Source organism: Coenobita brevimanus, chromosome 64 (assembly GCF_032717465.1).
Source record: "Coenobita brevimanus isolate Jiangsu-jjx chromosome 64, ASM3271746v2, whole genome shotgun sequence".
Lineage (NCBI taxonomy): Eukaryota > Metazoa > Arthropoda > Malacostraca > Decapoda > Coenobitidae > Coenobita > Coenobita brevimanus.
In genome coordinates, this window is record NC_137017.1 from 33,715,914 (window position 1) to 33,734,152 (window position 18,239).

The window sequence follows — 18,239 nt, forward strand, 5'->3', positions numbered from 1 at the left end:
GCCCACTTTCCACAAAATTTCATTGAAATTCATTGAGAACTTTTGGAGATATCATGTGAACAATGAAAAAAAAAAAAAAATCCTGGATCCGGATGATAATATAAATCAGCAACAAACTCTGAAGGATTATTCTTTGGGCTATACCCTACCTCTCCAAAAAAATTCAGCAAAATCCATTCATAACTTTTTGAGTAATCCTGCTAACAAACAAACCAATGCCTGCAAAAATATAACCTCCTTGGTGGAAGTAATAAATGCTAAAGAACTTTGTATTGAGTTATTCTTTGTTATTATACAATAAAGAAAAATAACAAACAATACTTATACATGAACAAAAATGCACAATGTATTTATATTTCTTAATAACAAGTAAAATCCTGACTGTACTATACTAAAGTGCTGCAGTTCTACTCATCTACTCAGTATATAAAAAAATATGACAGTAATTTAATCTTCATTATAAATGTACATTCATCAACTGTTATGGACCTTGTTAGTTTGGAAGAAGTGAACATAAGTAACTAAAATAAATTAATTAGCAAATATATTACTACCAGTGTTGCTGGTATAATTAAAAGAGATATAATTAAAAGAGATCTTCATCATGTGCCTCTACAAGCTAAAGTGTCTATGCCTGATTCAGTTTTCATCATCATCCTGGTCATCATAGTCAACGTATGAATCCCGGCCAGTGTTCTTCTCTGAGGAGATAAGATCCACAATTGTTTGCAGCAGTGCTCCCTCCTTAGTGTGCTTGTCCCACTTTGTTATACCAGGATGGCTAATCTTGTACTCTAACAAGTGGTCCAACTCATTTCTCAGACTCTGTAACAGTAGAATCCAATTACCACACTGCTACTAGAAAATAATATTTTTTACAGTAAAGGTATTTTATATAACAGTACCATGACTGCATCTGCTTGTAGTAGTAGTTGTTCCCTAGGCAGTCTGGCCAAACAGCCCCGAGTCCCTTAGGAAGGCCATGGCCGAGACCGGGCTTTCCCACAGAGCTCTCAAAGAGTGTATGTTGTGTTGTTGGCGTAGGTGATTGTGTGCAATGCAGTCTTCCATAATGTGCTTAATAGTATGGGGTGCTGTGTTGCATCCTGGACAGGCATCAGCAACGGAGTCATCCAGCCTCTTCTGGTAGCTTAACTCTTACACCGCGGGCATGTTTTCCAATGTTTTGCGTGTCCCGCGGGGTTATTCGGGCTCCGACAGACTCAAAAAATATTTGCCAAAAATCAGTTATTAGTCCTAGAATACAGTATTAAAATTATATATGCATATGGCACATACCTTCAGCTTTCTCCTGGGATGTTTGTTGAGCCTTCGTAATTACCGTAGGACTTGTGGAGACCTCTGAAGTTGGGTAACGAAGTCTCTACTTTACACTTCCTGACAACCCGTAATATGATTACCACAGCCAGATATTAACACTATAAACACTACTCTATGATTATCAAGTAGTTTGGGATCCATACTCCAAAAAAAAACCACTGTGAAAGCAATGAAAATTACGAGCGCGTATGACCTTCCCACTTGCGCTAGTTTGCTGTTGGTATTCTGTCATTTATTATTCATAAAACCCCTCACACTTTATATTTCTATTACTATATAACACTTATATATATCTACAGTCTTTATCCATAAGTTTCCTTCAGTAGTATTAGTTTATTGTCACTGTAGGGATTCAATTTCTTTCAGTAAAATACGTAGCATTCACTTTCTTGTCCTGTATACTAGCACTGAGAGTAAATGTCACTTTCATCTTCACTCTCATAACTCATAGCATTCAGACATGCTAGAGTGAAACTTTCACTTTCATTACTCCTAGGGTATATACTCGTATTCTTATAATACTACTCATTTACATTTCTATTTACGTTCTCTATTTTATTTACGTTATTTACATTTCTATTTTATTTACACTGTGTTATGCACTGTCACTTGAAGTAACTTATAAAACTATTTTCCACTGTTCGCGTATATTTACATTCATTACTTTCACTTGCTGTTTACACATTATTTACACATTATTTACAATTCCACTTGCACTGTTTTACTCAATAGAAAGATCATAGTCACTCTTTTATCAATTGTCAGCCCTTTATCTCTTTCCACACGAGGTTTAGTAGGGGGTAAAGGTCACAGGGCCCTTTGCACGGGGGTGAAAAGTGCCTGAAGTTACCAGGAGCAAACAGACGTACCTCCACATTGGAAGATGAGAGTGAACTGATAAGGGTGGGCCGGGGTGGTGGCCTACCTAGGGAAATGTATTACTGCCAACGTTAGCCTCTTGACAGCAGCTAATATATAGCAGTGAAATGACTGGCAGGAAATCTAGACAATACATTATAAATTAGGTAGTTCCAGGTGAATGTAAATATCACTTAGGCTTCTCCCTTCCTTTCTTATATATATTTTTATTACAAAAACAGATGATACAGCATATTTGAAGGGGAAATAAACAGTGAAAATTAGCAAACGAGTGCACGTGAGGTGTTGTCAGGTGATAATTAGCCAATTCTAGGTGTATGGCACTCTCACTTACCTTATTTCTTTCTTGTATATATTTGGTATAAGAATAGGGCATAGGGCTTATTTCAATGGATGAAATCAGTGGAAAATTCCAGGGAAGATTTACTTAGCGTAGCACGGCTGGGCAGGCGAGAGGATAGGGTAATGGAGGGGGGGTAGGGAGGGGAGTAAAGAACGGGGAGAAATGGCTAAATTGTCAACAATGGATGGGAGTACAGATGAGATTAGGAGTGCTGACTAGTGTTGGACATTGGCAGTACTGATAGATGATACAAGCCACCACTTGAAAGCCCAGGTGAATTCAAAATAACACAGAATCACAAAAGTGACGCCCCGTGGTATGATCCCTTGCTCCCAAGCATCACAAAAGTGACGTCCTGCGGTTAAGGGGTTAAGAGGGCTGGATGGTGCCCACATCTCAGCCTGGCCAGGTGGACCCTGTCCTCACGAGGAAGATAGGATTCAGAAGGGTGGATGTCAGGAGGCCGTGCATGCAGCTGTGTAGTCTTTAAGTGACTGAATGGAGCGGCGAGTGATCTGAGTGTGGATATGCTCCTGGAAGCTGGTCTGAGGTGGGCGAGGGGGGAGAGATGACAGTATTTGTGTATGGTATCATGTGCTGGGTGTTGTTTTGATGTTCCTTGGTGTGTGTGGATGTGCTACCATGTACTGTAGTGGATGTTGTGGGTTTGTGGAGGCTGCAGCAATAGACTGGGTGCCTCTCATGTCTAGTTGATCCTTGACTTTGAGGACTTTGGTTTCTTGGTGTAGGTGGTCTGTGGGTGTAGTTGCTGTGCAGCCTGTGATTATTTTTAGGGCCTTGTTCTGTATGGTCTGTAGAGTGTTGTAGTGTGTTTTGGTGAGGTTAGAAGCGCAGGCAAGGCTTGCATAATTCATCACTGAACGTATGTATTGTTTGTATCCTGTGGTGGTGGTTTCTTTGTTGTGTCCGAATGTTGTATGGGCAAGTGACCTCAAAGCACTGAGTCTTGGTGTTATTTTATTTTTAATGTTTGTGATGTGTTGATTAAATGACATTGATGTATTGTATGTTACACCAAGGATTTTGTGTGTGTGTGTGTGTGTGGTAGGGGAGTGTTGTTTATGGTGAGGTGTGGGATGTGACTGTGTTCTGCTGTCCAGTTTGTGAGAAGAGTCACTGTAGATTTGGCTGGGGCTATTTTGAGCCTGTTTGTGGTGAACCATTCGTATATTGTGTTGAGGTAAGGTTGAATGATGTGTGCAGCTGTGTTTGCATTTTGGTGCGTACATGTTGTACTGTCACATCTGCGATCTAGACTTTTACATGGTCTTAGGGGGAGAAAACAAGTCACTATTGATGACCAGTGTGTGCTGGAATGGTCGGGAACTCAGACTGATGGAGACTCTCCCCCATTAGTGGCCTCTTCGGTTGCATTTGTTACATTTCACGTGGCCAAGTTAAGTGTGGTAGCATGCCAAAAGGACAGGGCCAGTCTCCAACTAGGCCAACCCAAGCCCAACCTTCGCAGTTTCCCAGAATGCTTCTAAGTTGCACATTAATAAACTACTAGGTAAGCTCTATACCACCAGTTCTCAAGGGTTATACAAACAATAAAGTTCGAGTGGGAGGAAATGTGTATTAACAAGACATAAAAAAAAAAGAGGTAATCTTCCCCAGCTACTTACTTTACAGATTAAACCTGAATCAGTTGGCACGTTGTTCAAAAGAAAATATATGGTCCTAATATCAAATCCACAAAACTTAGCTCCTCCGTCCCAGTCCAATGTTTCTTCATAATCATCCCTCTGAGCACAAATTTCACTGGTCCAGTCCTCTGTCACTCCCGACCTTAACTTCCACACTGGGACCTTGATCTCCAGACTTGAACTTTGACTCACTCACTGGTACTTCGACCTCCACACTTGGACCAGTATTGAGCTAAAAAATGTAGGGGAGGTGAGGGGGAACACAGGACTCGCTTCTCCAAAGGCTAATGGCGTCACCATTACACTTCAGAATTCCTTGGGGGGGGGGGGATGACGACAGTACCGACAATCTGCCACCTATCACGGCCGGTGAGAGAGTGAGACACACCAAAACTGCGTGATGCAAAGGGGGAGGGGGAGATGACGGTGTACGTAATTTAACATTTTTATTATTACAGACTCGTGATAGACTCAATGTGATGTCTTTCCCTTTACAATCGATTACCCGAAAAAAATGACATTCTACCTATCTATCTATCTATTGCCAGACGCCTCAATCCCATAAGGGTGGCCACAAACAAATCACCTCCAAGTCGCCCTGTCCCCCGCCATTTCATTGCCCTGCTCCCAACTCACACCCCCCTCTCTCATATACCTCTCCACCCCATCCTTCCATCTCATCCTCAGCCTCCCCCTCTCTCTTCCCCCCTCCACCTCACTCACATACACTCTCTTCGTCAGTCTTTCACCCTCCATCCTCTCCACATGGCCAAACCACCTCAGTGTGTTCCTCATAATGCTTCCTATCACATCCACATCCACACCACAACGCTCCTTTATATCCTCATTCGTCAGCCGGTCTCTCCATGTGACTCCACAGGCTCCTCTTAAATAACTCATTTCCACTGCTCTCACTCTTGACTTGTGTCCTTCCAACAACGTCCAAGCTTCACTTGCATACGTTAGAGTTGGTATCACAATACTGTCATGTAGTAACTTTTTCACTTCCATGCTCACTTCCCTGTTTCTTATCACTGCTTTCAAAGAACCAGCAACCTTTCTTCCCTGCTGTACCCTTTCAGGCACTTCACCCTCCAAACCTCCATCCTTACTCATCACACTACCCAAGTACTTAAAATATGCAGCGTGTTAGGAGGAGTATTCTAATTTGCTGACTTGAAATGTATTGGACGTATCGATTTCCAGAAAGAGCCACGATGAAGCACATAAAATTTTACGTATGTACATAAAATAACAATGTAAATCTCTGATAAAAAAATGTTGTTACATAGGCAGGAATATAACAGTTACTGTGCACGCATGACGAAAGTGCAGCACGGGCATGGGTACCCAATAGTTTTTTGCGATTTACTTGGAAACTATGAGGTGCATGAAAAACGTGCAGATACCATGAGAAAGCCAATGAAATTCTACACAAGATGATGAAATAAAAATTTCTGCACTAGAGCGCCCTGAACAAAAAATCAGTTACCTGCAGGAAATTACTTTTAGTTTTTAGCTATTTTCTTGAAAACTAAAAATTGTATAAAAAATCCACAACTTTATTAAGAAGCTGATGAAATTCTGTCTGAACATGTAATAACAATTTTTGCATGATGGAAAACATTCGAACTATGATGCCGGGAAGTGAGACTGACATTCCAAAATGTTTTTTCACCCCCGCCTAATGTTCCTGTACTTCTGTTCTTACTCTTTTTTTTTTTTTTTTTTTTTGCTTATCGACTAGAACATCGGCAAATATGATGATGTAGTTTTTATGGCAAACATATTTATGTCTGGGTGGCAAAAATAAGGCAAGAATACATGTTTTCACAGGCGCACGGGGGGGCTGGCGGAGAGGTGGGTGGAATAAAATCGTCAGCCAGAAAACTTACCGAAACTTATCATGAGCGAAAGAAATAAGAATAAACTAAACTATTATAATCAACCGTATTGGAAAACTGGTGACAGATGATTGGGTGGCAAGCGAATGAGTGTGTGGCTCATTACATTCAGCATGAAGTTGAGTAGTTCTCCCAATATCTTCTTTTTTTTCTCTTGCCTTCTGGACCCTATCTCACCCCACATATTGATGGGGTGAAAGAGATGATCATAAATTTCTCAAAATAATCCTAAATGGGAGGAAGTATGAAGAAAATCTTACCTGAACAAGGTGTGCAACATGCTGCGAGCTGCGCACCCGAACAAAGCCATCCACATTGATCACACCCATCTGGCTATCGTAATTTAACTTCTCACCAAAGAACAGCAAAGGGTAGTTGGGAACCATTGATGCATCATGTATGAACACCTGAAAATATGGAGGGGTTTTCAGTACAGACAGACATCTTCATACAGTGAAAAGATTAGGCCAAGAGAGAACTGATTATACAGTAGTGTTTAATTAACTTGTTACAACTGGAGTTCTGTGTGATTATTTGTATACAGTATAACATATATATACATATATACAGGCAAAAGAGTTTACCTAGGCAGGGTGTAAGTACAGAAGCACAGTTCTTGAGGACAACAGAAGGGACTCCATCAGGCCCATATGCCTTGTTAGTATTGAGGCCAATGATGGCAGAGAATACATGAGCTAAAGATTTTTTGTCAGCCATGAGGAAGTCAGAGGGGGGAAGTGAGGGAGGAACAGCACCGGAATCATCTAAGGTGGAATTGGAGGAGAAAATCTGAGAAAGCAGATCAGCTTTATCAGTAGAAGAAATAGCTACAAAGCCATCACAGTAGAAAAGAGGAGGGAAGGATGGTGAGGTAAAGTTGTTAGAAAGGTTTTTGGCAAGGTGCCAGAAGGAGTGGGAAGAATTCGAGTTGGAGAATTGAGAGCATTTAGTATGGATGAAATTATTTTTAGCAGAGTGAAGAACAGACTTAGCAGGATTCCGGGCAGAAACACAAGAAAATGTGATTCATGGGTGGGTTGGCTCCGGTACCTTTTACAGGCCCTCTCCTTGTTACGGACAGCATTAGAACAAGCGTGATTAAACCAAAGCTTTCTTGCATTAATCAAAGGATAAGAGAAAGGAATGTATGCTTATAACCCTCAGAGAATAACCTCCATAATGCGCAAGACACACTCAGATGGCTCCCGGCCATGGAAGTAATATTCATTCCAGGGAAAATCAAAGACGTACTGCCTGACGGCCTCCCAATCTGCAGCTCCAAAGTGCAACAGACGACGTTTCTTTGGAGGGTCCACAGGCCGTACCGGAGCGATAGGACAAGTTAAAGTAACAACGTTATGATCGAAGGAGCCCAATGGAGAGAAAAGATTAACAGTGTAAGCAGAAGGATTAGTTGTAAGGAAGAGGTCAAGTATGTTGGAGCTCTCTCCAAGGCGGTCAGGGATATGGGTTGGGTGTTGTACAAGCTGCTCTAGGTCATTAAGGATAGAAAAGATGTAGGCTTGTTCACCAGGTGGATCCGTGAACGGAGAGGAGAGCCAAAGGTGGTGGTGAACATTGAAATCTCCTAGAATGGAGATTTCAGAGAAAGGAGAAATGGACAGAATGTGTTCCATCGTAGAAGTAAGATAGTCGAAGAATTTTTGATAGTCATGACAGACTTAACCTACAACACACAGTGCATTTATCAAACAGAACACAGCCTCTTCCTGAAGGATGCATTCAAATGAGAGAGCAGAGTTAAAGAATAAGAAAGCAAAGTAAAAAATGGCTTTCTCACCATGCAAAATCCATTTTTTTAATGTTACAGTACAATAAAAGCTTCAGTCATGAAATATTACAACTCCTCTACTTACATTGCTTGATTTGATCTTTTCTCTGTATACCAGCCATGAATATTCAAATTCCTTTTCCTTGTCATTGATAGACTTTGGGTGCAACACAACACTCCGTTCTTGTGCTGTGCAGATCCTTGGAGGCTTCTTGGAACTGGGTTTTCTGCGTGGCAGGACTCGGGCAACATTGGGGTACAAGCCAGCAGTGATAATGGCACGAACCAGAGCAATGTTATGGGAATTTCGGTTAACCTCACCTGCAAAGATGTTTTCCTCATTACACTTATATGGAATAGACATTACAAAAAAATTCCTTATTTGCAGTGTTTCATCTGCTGATTTTTAGTTAATGTTAAGGTCTGTGTCAACAGTCTTTCTTCAGTTCTGTATTGATTTATTCAACATTATGATAGTTCATAATAACTAGAATCATGACAGCATATGTTTTCTCTTTCTAGAATGCAACCTTGGTCTCCAAAAACCTTGAGCTGTAAAACTATTACTCCATCAAAGTTTCAAAGTTCACTCTTAACCTTGTTGCTGTTAACAGGATGATAAAAGTACAGTTCCAAAATGAATTAAAGATAATGAATACTATTTCTCCAGTATTTATATTAATGGAAAGGAAATTACAGTACTGTAAACTCAGTTATCCATTGTTGCAATATCCAGCCCCAACACAATATCCGACGCAGCTGGCTCAGGTCTATTAAAGCAATATCCAGTGAAATCATCCAACATCTGGCGCCAAAACTGGACATATCTGGTGGTTCTATGCAATATCCAGCATTGTGGCGCCTCAACCAGCTCGTAAGCAGTAATCGACTGGTGACCGGGAAAATCCTGACATGCACGAGCCATTGAAAATGTCTGCTACATGCCAGACAATCTGAATCCGTCACGGGCATGGCTCACCCTGCGCGCCAAGAATACCACCGCACTCTCTTGCCCGTGGATGTCACATAGTAAAGATATGCCTGTGCGCTCTGCTCTTTCGATCATGCGGTTGTGAAACCCTAGTGCTGTGACTTTTTTTTTTTTTTTTTATGCAAGGAAGAAACAACCAAAGGCCAGGAGCACACAAACCATTCCTTCCAAGAAAAAAACAAAAACAATACAAAAGAGTGACAAATTCAAGATCCGTTCATTTTGAGATGCCTGGACACACTGCGTTTGAAAGACTGGAGATCATAGGAAATAGGAAATACAGACAGAGGGAGACAGTTCCAGAGGTGACCAGTTGCATATATGAAGGACTGGGAGTAACAGTTAACTCTTGCATTAGAGAACTGGATGGAAAACGGATGAGAGTTTTTTGCTAGACGGGAGCTATGCGCCCGTCATAGAGGTGGAGGGATGCAAGCGGACAGTTCAGAGAAGCAGTGACCATTGAAGTAGCGATATAAAAAAGAGATAAAGATGCAACAGTGTGACGAAGAGACAGAGGTTGAAGGGAGCCAGTAAGAGGAGGAGAGCTAATGAGATGAAAAGCCTTTGACTCCTCCCAATTGAGAAGAGCTGTATGTGGGGAGCCTCCCCACACATGAGAGTAGTACTCTACAAAGGGGCAAATAAAACCCATGTATAAAGTCAACAACTATGCAGGGGTAAAGAAGGTACAGGGAGTCCCCAATAAACGAAGCCCCAATATACGAAAATTCGAAGGTACGAAAGTGAAAAATATGGGACAAATTCCCCTATACAAAAGGCATATGCTTCGATGGTATAAAAAGTGCTACGAGAAAATGATTCAAATTTGGCACACAACTGACCGCAGCGCCACTATTGTCTATGGCGAGGCAATCAACTACCTCCGCTTCTTCCAAGTCTGCTCCCACTCCCCAGCTGTGTAGTGCGTGCCTTCTGTACTCCGAGAATCTTTCACATCTTTCGCATCTTGCATCATGCCGCCCAAGCGTCCTTCAACTTCATCATCATCTGTGGAGCCCCTCAAGAAGAAGCAACACCTAACCCTGAAACTAGAGCGCAAGCTCAAAATTGTCAAGAGGCACAGGGAAGGCCAGGGTGTGAGTGAGATTTAAGAGCTTACAACCTGCCTAGTACAGTACAGAGTAGTTAGCTGACAGATTTTGGGGGGCTCCTGGATATTTCTCCACATTTTCTTAAGTTTCTTATGGGGAAAAATACTTCAATATACGAAAAATCGATATCCGAAAGATTTTAAAGGTACCTAACCCTTTCGTTTATCGGAGACTCCCTGTACGGAGTCGGCTTAGCGCACCTAATCTCTTGGAAGCAGATTTTACAAGAGATGTAATATGATCTTTCCAAGATAAGTCCCGAGTGAATGAAATCCCAAGCATGTTCAAGGATGATACAGGATTGAGCTGGATATTATTAAACATCAGTGGGTAATCCTGAGGAAGATTTTGATGAGTTGATGGGTGTAAGAACTGAGTCTTTGATGCATTAAACACAACAAGATTATTTTTACCCCAGTCAGAGATACAAGTCAAGTCAGACATTATGTGTGCCATAGCCTCATCCCTTGTTTGTTGATGTAACTGCTCAGATGGAAGATGCAGGAACTGAACGGAAAGGTGAATGGTGGAATGATCAACATACCAGTGGACAGGGTTAGATGTACAGCTTAGAAGGTCATTGATGAATAAAAGGAAGAGAGTTGGTGATGGGACAGAGCCCTGAGGAACACCACTGCTGATAGATGTAGAAGAACAATAGCTGTCAAAAACAGCAGCTATAGAACAAACAGAAAGGAAGTTATTGATGACGGCACAAACAGAAGGAGAGAAACCGTAAGAGGGCAGTTTGAAAGTTAAAGATTTATGCCAGACTCGATCGAAAGCCTTTGGGACGTAAAGTGCATTGGCAAAGCTTTCACCAAAGTCCCGAAAGGAGGATGACTAACTCTGTGGCGTCCTATGTTCGTTGTTGTTGCAAAGCTAATGGCTAGTCAGTGCTCATGTCCTAGTGCTCTACTGTGAACAAGGAAATACCGTACACTAATGCATGTGGTGCGAACCCCCAGTGCTGTTTCTCCTTCCCATGTGCCTCACTTGTGGCCCCAAAGTGCTCACTACTGTACTTGACCCTAGTTGTGCATGATGGCTGAGTTTGTGGGTTTTGTTGTTGTGCCCCGGCTGCTGCAGGTCATGCTAGCCCGGTGTCTGATCCTTGTCGTTGTCTCCATGGCACCTCCACCATCTCCTAAGAAATGTCATATTGTTTTCTCCATGGAGGAGATGGAGATAATTAAGAAAATAGAACAGGGCTGGATCATCGCAAGGCTAATGGAACATTACAACATGCCCCAGACCACGTTTCAGGATCTGCAGAAGAACAAGCACTCCATCAAAATGTTCTTCCAGGGTGAACGTGGTGCTACAGTACTGTGCAATGGCATGAATGCAAGATGATGGCCAAGCCATGTTTTGGCGAACTTTACCAGGCCTGCCTAAAGTGGTCCTGACAACAGCGTGCCAGTGGCGTCAATGTGCGTTCCATCAAGCTGAAGGCTGCAGTCACCAAGTTCGCTGAACAACTGAGGATCACAGATTTCAAGGCGTCTGAAGGTTGGCTGACTCTGTTCAAACTTCAACATTGGATGTCCATCAAGAGTACCTATGGTGAGGCATTGGTAGCAGACATAGAAGGAATCGATGAGTTTCACACCAAGCTTAAAAACGTGATTGATGCAGCTCAATCAGGTTTATAATGCTGATGAAGCTGGTCTGTTCTTCAGGTCTGTCCCAACTAATATCTTGACTGATAAGGCAAAATCAACACCTGGTTGTAAGGTGAGCTAACAGCACATCTGTTTTGTATTGTACCAATGCAACAGGCTCCTGTCATTTGAAACCTGTTGTAGTGGGGCACGCAAAACAGCCATGTTGTCTCCAGGGGCTAATAGATAGTCTCCCAGCAATTAATTACCACTTGCTGAAAGCTTTATTTACAGACAAGACCTTCAAAGACTGGTTCTGCAATCATGTTGTGAAGGGGATTATCCATTATCAAACGGAGAGCTTTGGCTTTGTCCACAGCCAAATGAAGGTTCTGCTGCTCCTCAACAATGTTCCTCCTCATCTTTCTGAGAAGGAGTTGGTTGGAAATGGAGGTCATATTAGGATCTGTTCTTGCCCCCTGTTTTCACCTCAACCTTACAACCAATGGACCAGGGTATTATCACGGCAACTAAGCAGCTGTACCAGAAGAATTTTATTGAAGACGTGATGGTTGTGCTTGAGGACGACGAGAAGGCAGCACAAGGCATGGACAGTACGGGGGAGAGGACTTTGGCCAACTATTTGCTCAAGTCTGCAATCTACAAGTGGGTGCAGGGTTAGAGGGAACTCCCTGCACTCAAGCTTGGCCATGGTTGAAACAAGCTCCTCACGGGTGATGAGACCACTGCTGACTTTACTGGCTTTGAAGCTCAGGACTTCATCCAACATAAGGAAGCAGCATGAGAACAGGTGACTGAGGACACAATCCACGACTGGCTGGAAGTAGGTGAGGAAGACCCTTGGTAGCAGACTCTGTCCAACCAGGAAATTGTGGAGTAGGTGACTGCAGGGGGTACCAAGGATGAAGGGGAGGAGAAGAAAGATGATGATGATGATGATGATGTAGTGGCAGAAATCCCGAGTCTCCAGCAGGTTTGTGATGCAGTGGACGTCCTTCTCGACTACTGTGAGCGTTCTACTTGGCAGCCCATCTTTACCAATACCATGGCCATATACCTACGACAGGGCCGTGAGAATGTGATAAAGCTGCAGTCATGAAGGATCTCCAGGCAGTCCTCCATCATATCCTTTTTCTGTCCAGTGACACCTGGCACTTCTTTGCCACACCCCTTAACCTCCTCACATCGTCCTCTGTTGTCCCAGCCTTCTACCTCCTTGAAGTGGCCTCTGTCACCCCAGCCCTCTACTTCCTCCCACTGGTGTCATTTACACCAGTCAGGCATCATCACGGCCACATCATCATCTCAGCCAAGCACCTCGGCCATGGCCCCACCATCAGCCCCATCAACTGTGATGTTTTCACCTGAGGTCTCGCCTCAGTCAGAGGCCTCATTGGAGCTCCAACTGACACTCTTTGCCACTCCATCTCCATTACCTACCCTAGCACCCTTGGCAGACATCGAGCCTAAGGTGGTGGAGCTTGAGTCATCTTTGGGGGATCCATTTGCCACTAGACCACATAGAATTAAGTGCACTGTGTAGTACTGCACTGGACGGTGACAACTCTACCCTCCATCGATGCCAACATTGGTGAGTACATACAGTGGTACACTACGGACTATTACTGTACTGTATCACTACTGTATTGTTTTTATATACTTAGTTTTCATCTTTTACTCATGGGAAAGTTTTTAGGATGGAGAGTTGTGACAGACACACAATATCTGACTCAAAGCCAAATGTTGAGCTGAATATGCAATATCCGACATTTCACTTTATTCGGTGTAGGGCTTGGCTGAATTACAACGGATAACTGAGAGTTCACTGTACTGTCAAAATAAATGAAAATTTGAATGACATTCCTTCAGTATTGTATTTTAAAGTAAATATACTGTACATAACTTCCTCTTTTACACTACAAAAGATTTGAAACTGATGCTGTCAGCATGTTATTTTAAGTATTTTCCTCAATATTAAAGTTGTGACTGTAGCTAAGATAAATTTGAGAAGTGGGTGGTTGCACATGTTTATAAGATTTAGGACTTATATAATTAATACACTGAATAACATCATAATGGTAGATTAAAAATTATATAGGCCATCAACCTGATCGAAGTTCTGACACCTCAAAACTCGTCACTGCATTCCTGTCCACATGTCTGCACCTAACTGCAGTTAACTTAAATAACATATACAAAATCCTCTGAAGAACATTGCCAGAATGTGGTTACAGCTTCCTTTTTCACTTTCGAAAAGCCTTTCGCCTATATCCACGTACAATGCATCAATAGGGGGTGGGTTATTTACCCAGTGACAGAATGTGATGTTCCTTGGCCCTAATAATTTAGTTGCTCCTCAAAACCTGTAAAATTGAGCTTGAAAATGTCTAGTACAGCTATCAATACATCAAAAATTTAATGGAGGTTAGCCACTACATTATGCATCAACACACACCTTTGGATTTCATTACTGATAACATAACTTTACCTGCTTCTGGATTCCGTGTGTTAACAAACTTGTTATCATAGAGCAGGCCCATGAATTGTTTCCGCATGTTCCTGAAAATGTGAAAAATATCCCATAAATTGGTTAACTGCATACCAGTTCATTCAGCACTTCTTTCCCATTTTGCCAGTACAGCAGGACCTCCTCCATTAAGGCTTTAATTGAGCAGGTCATGGGAAAAACAAGAAAAAGTGATTGCCATTTAGCTCCTATATTATTTGCCTAGCTTGACACAATTCAAAATAATATGATTCCCTTCAGAAAAAAAAAAAAATTCATTCATTCATTCATCATCCAATCCTACGTTCCCCCAAGAGGAGCATAGGAACCCAGGGCTAGGCAAGTTGGTCCTGACATTTAAGATGAATGACCAGCCTCACTCATCCCTGAGTGGCATTACATGAGCAATAAACCCTATCCACCCCTTGGATATTAACCTTCACCAGCTCAATCCAACTAGAGTGCCATAAGTACCCACTAAACCACCAGGCACTAAAATTTGGTTATATGGTTACCACCCAGCATAGTAAATGGTCTTCTGGTGTACAGAAAAACAAAAAAAAGTACCGCTCTCTGCACAGCTCCTCCTACCTAACTTAACATATGTACTATAGAGACCACAATACATTTGCGAAGATGTAACAGTAATCTAATCTTACCTGTTTGAATGCAGTACACTCTTACCAGCACTATCATCAGTCTCCTGACTTAGCTTTGATACTGGTAACAGTGAGGTTAGAGCACTTATCTACATAAGCACTTGATCACAGACAATACCTAATTACAGCTTTCAACATTACTCTCTGCAAATTTTTATCATCATTACAAAAGGTCAGTAGGCAAGAGAATCAACAGACTTGAAACATGTATACATTCTATACAGATACAATGGAAACGCTTTTTCTGCATTTAAATATTTCTCTTTCACATAGTTCAGTAGCTGACAAAAAATAACTATTTAAATAAATATGTGCATAAATAAATAAACAATAAAATAAACAGATGCAATACACTGTGCATTACTCCATTCCAACACCTAAAACAAGCAAGATCTGATTACTGTAATCTGATAAATACACAGATTTTATTTTACTTCTCATGGTTCCCTGGAGTTGGCAACAATTGGTGCAAATTCAATTTGGCCTCAATGAAGAGACCAGTTATTTCCATCAATGAAGTTGGACTGGGGTTATGTATCCATCCATGCCTGTTTGTATATCTGTGTCAGTCACCCCAAGAAGTAATGGCAGCGTTTCCTGAAGTGATACTATACATACTATTCTTCACAGCTTTATAAGATGAAATCTTATTTATGAAACTGTAATAGAAAACAAAAATTATGTGTTAAAATACCTGGGTATTTACATTCTGTCTGCAGTAATGAGATCATCATCATCATCATCATCATCATCATCATCATCACCATCATCATCCGAACCTCCTTTCCCACCCTAGTGCAGGGTGAGAAGTAGCAATGTCCACATAGCCCAAATTTGCCCAGTCCAATGCACCAAACTTCCATTCACTTATCATTCAAGCCCCCTGAATCCTGGCTCTATCAGATACGACAGAAACATTCCCCACATTCTGTAGCTTCACATAAACGTATCCGACTGAGTCAATCCAGTCACTGCCATGTAAAAAAGGGGTGCCAAATCCTTGATCATGCACTTCTCCTCACAACATTCATCAAGCCAGCTCGATCTCTTGCCAGTTCCCTAGCCTAACCGACTTCCAAACCTCTCTTCCTCACACACTCATCTACCGTATCTCTCCACCTTCTCTTTGGCCTACTTCGCCTCCTCCCTCCTTCAAATTTGCTCAGATATACCTTTTTCACCACTCTATTGTTATCCATTTTCTCCACATGACCATATCATCTCAATACACTCTCTTCAATTCTGGTGTCCACTGACTTTCTCACTCCACATCTTTCATGAATCACATTATTTCGTATCCTATCCACCCTCTGTACTCCACATACATTCCTCAGCAGTCACATCTCCACTGCTCCTACTCTTGGCTTATCATTTTCATGCCATACCATAGTCTCGCATCCATAGGTTAAAGTTAACACTAACACTCCTTCATGTAAGCCTCATGCAGCTGCAACACTCAAGCCTCTGTTTCTTATCAAGGCCTTCATTTCACCAGCTACTTCTCGTCCTTGTGTCACTCCACTTTCCACTTCTTTTGAATTTTTTCTTCTCTTTTCTATTAATTCACTGTGACATTGCACTGGAAGTCACCTTCTCTCTCAATAACCATCACTTTACTCTTTTCTATATTCACTTTCAAGGCACGATGCTCACAGACATCAGCAAAACTCTGCATTAGCCTACCAAGCTCTTGTCTGACATTTGCAAGTAGTACTGCATCATCAGCATACAACAAATTTGAGATATTCCATCCATCACCAATGCCATCCCTCTCTCCATCACTCGTATTCTTACTTCTCTCATCATCCCATCTATATGTACAGTGCTCGTCAAAATTATCGAATGCCTACCGCCGGGTGCGCAATACTTATGGCCAAAAAAGAATCACCCATTTTTGATAGCAAAAATTGAGCCACAAGTTTGCGGCGCTAGCATGACGTCGCGGTAGCCTGAGGCCTTCCGACACGCTGGTTGGTTCCCGCCTCAGTTGCCCAAGGGCTGCCTGAGAGAGAGGAACTCCGCCATGTCTCCCTCTCTACAGCAATTTTCAACAAAAACAAAATACAGATTCCTTTTCTTCCCAGTATATTTTTCCTGAACCTGTCGAACAATGAATATGGCATCAGTGGTCCCTCTGCCTGGCATAAACCCAAACTGCATTTCATCAATATTCATTCTTTCTCTAATCATACCTTCGAGAACTCTCATTTCATTAATATTATCTCTTTCTTTAATCATACTTTGAGAACTCTCTCCATTACCTTCATTATCTGGCCCAAAAGTTTTAAACCTCTATAATTTCCTCTTTCCAGGGCATCACCCTTCCCTTTGTACACATTAACAATTACACTCTTCAACCAATCATCTGGGACAACACATATATAATCATATTTATCAGGTCAGTGACTAACTTCATCCCTTATCTCCTGCGGCCTTCAACATTTCGGCAGTCAACTCAGACAAACCTGCTGCCTTCCCCACCTTCATCCTGCCTATTACTTCACTCATAGTAGCAGCATCAATCAAGGCCAAGGGCCAGACACTGGATCTGCTGGCTCCAAACCTTCCCTGTCCCAGTCAAACTCCTCATTCAACAACCGGCTATAATGTTCTCTCCATGCATCTTTAATATTCCCACTGTTCACCACTACCCTTCCTTCATCATTCTTCACACACTGCTCACCTATAATATCCCGATTATCCCTCATCATCTGATTTGCCACCTTATATATCATATTTTTCCTTTCCCCATGATTTAGGTTATCAAGTAAAAGTCTCTGTGACTCAGACTTCGCCCTGTATACCTCTCTTCTCGCCCTACTTTTGGCAGCCAAGTATTCCTCCTTGTTACCACCCTTCTTCCATTCTCGGAAAAGCCTTCTTTTCTCCTTAACTGCAGCTTCCACACCCTCATCCCACCACCAAGTTACTTTATGTCTTGGTGGGCTTCTTGTCCAACTGCATATTACATCTGTAACTCTCAAAAGGTTGTTCTTGAGGGCCCTGTACTGTTCATTAACACTACTGTCTACAGCTCCCTGTTCAGCCACCACTCTCCTCATCTCACTATAGAAGGCATCCCTAACTACAGTACTTGGTTTTTCAGCTTCCATATTTTCCTCCTAGGTACATAAGTCCTCTTTTTCATCACTCGTTCTTTAAGCACCATATCACAAATCAATAGTTTGTGCTGCTGCACACACTCCTCGCTTCCTATAACTTTAACATCCCTCACTAACCTCCTATCAGCCTTCCAGACCAGAAAATAATCTATCTGACTGCTATTTCCCCCAGACTCGTACATAATTAACCAATTATCTCATTTCTTAAAATGTGTGTTGCACACAATCATGTTCATTGCCTCCCCAAACTCGAGTATCCTTTCCCCTTCTGCATTTCTTATACCACACGCACATT

The 18,239-nt window shown here is 42.0% G+C and overlaps 1 protein-coding gene across 1 annotated transcript in view; it reads right to left on the reverse strand.

Annotated features, from left to right (window-relative positions):
* Window positions 1-346: 346 nt before the first annotated feature.
* LOC145404724 (ATP-dependent DNA/RNA helicase DHX36-like) overlaps window positions 347-18,239 on the reverse strand; it is a 103,988-nt gene continuing 86,095 nt past the window's right edge. The window contains exons 18-21 of the mRNA XM_080276275.1: window positions 14,146-14,216; window positions 8,012-8,247; window positions 6,395-6,541; window positions 347-825 (exon numbers count right to left, since the gene is read on the reverse strand). Coding sequence (XP_080132401.1) covers window positions 640-825; window positions 6,395-6,541; window positions 8,012-8,247; window positions 14,146-14,216 — 640 coding nt within the window. The 3' untranslated portion in view covers window positions 347-639. The remainder of the gene's footprint in view (window positions 826-6,394; window positions 6,542-8,011; window positions 8,248-14,145; window positions 14,217-18,239) is intronic.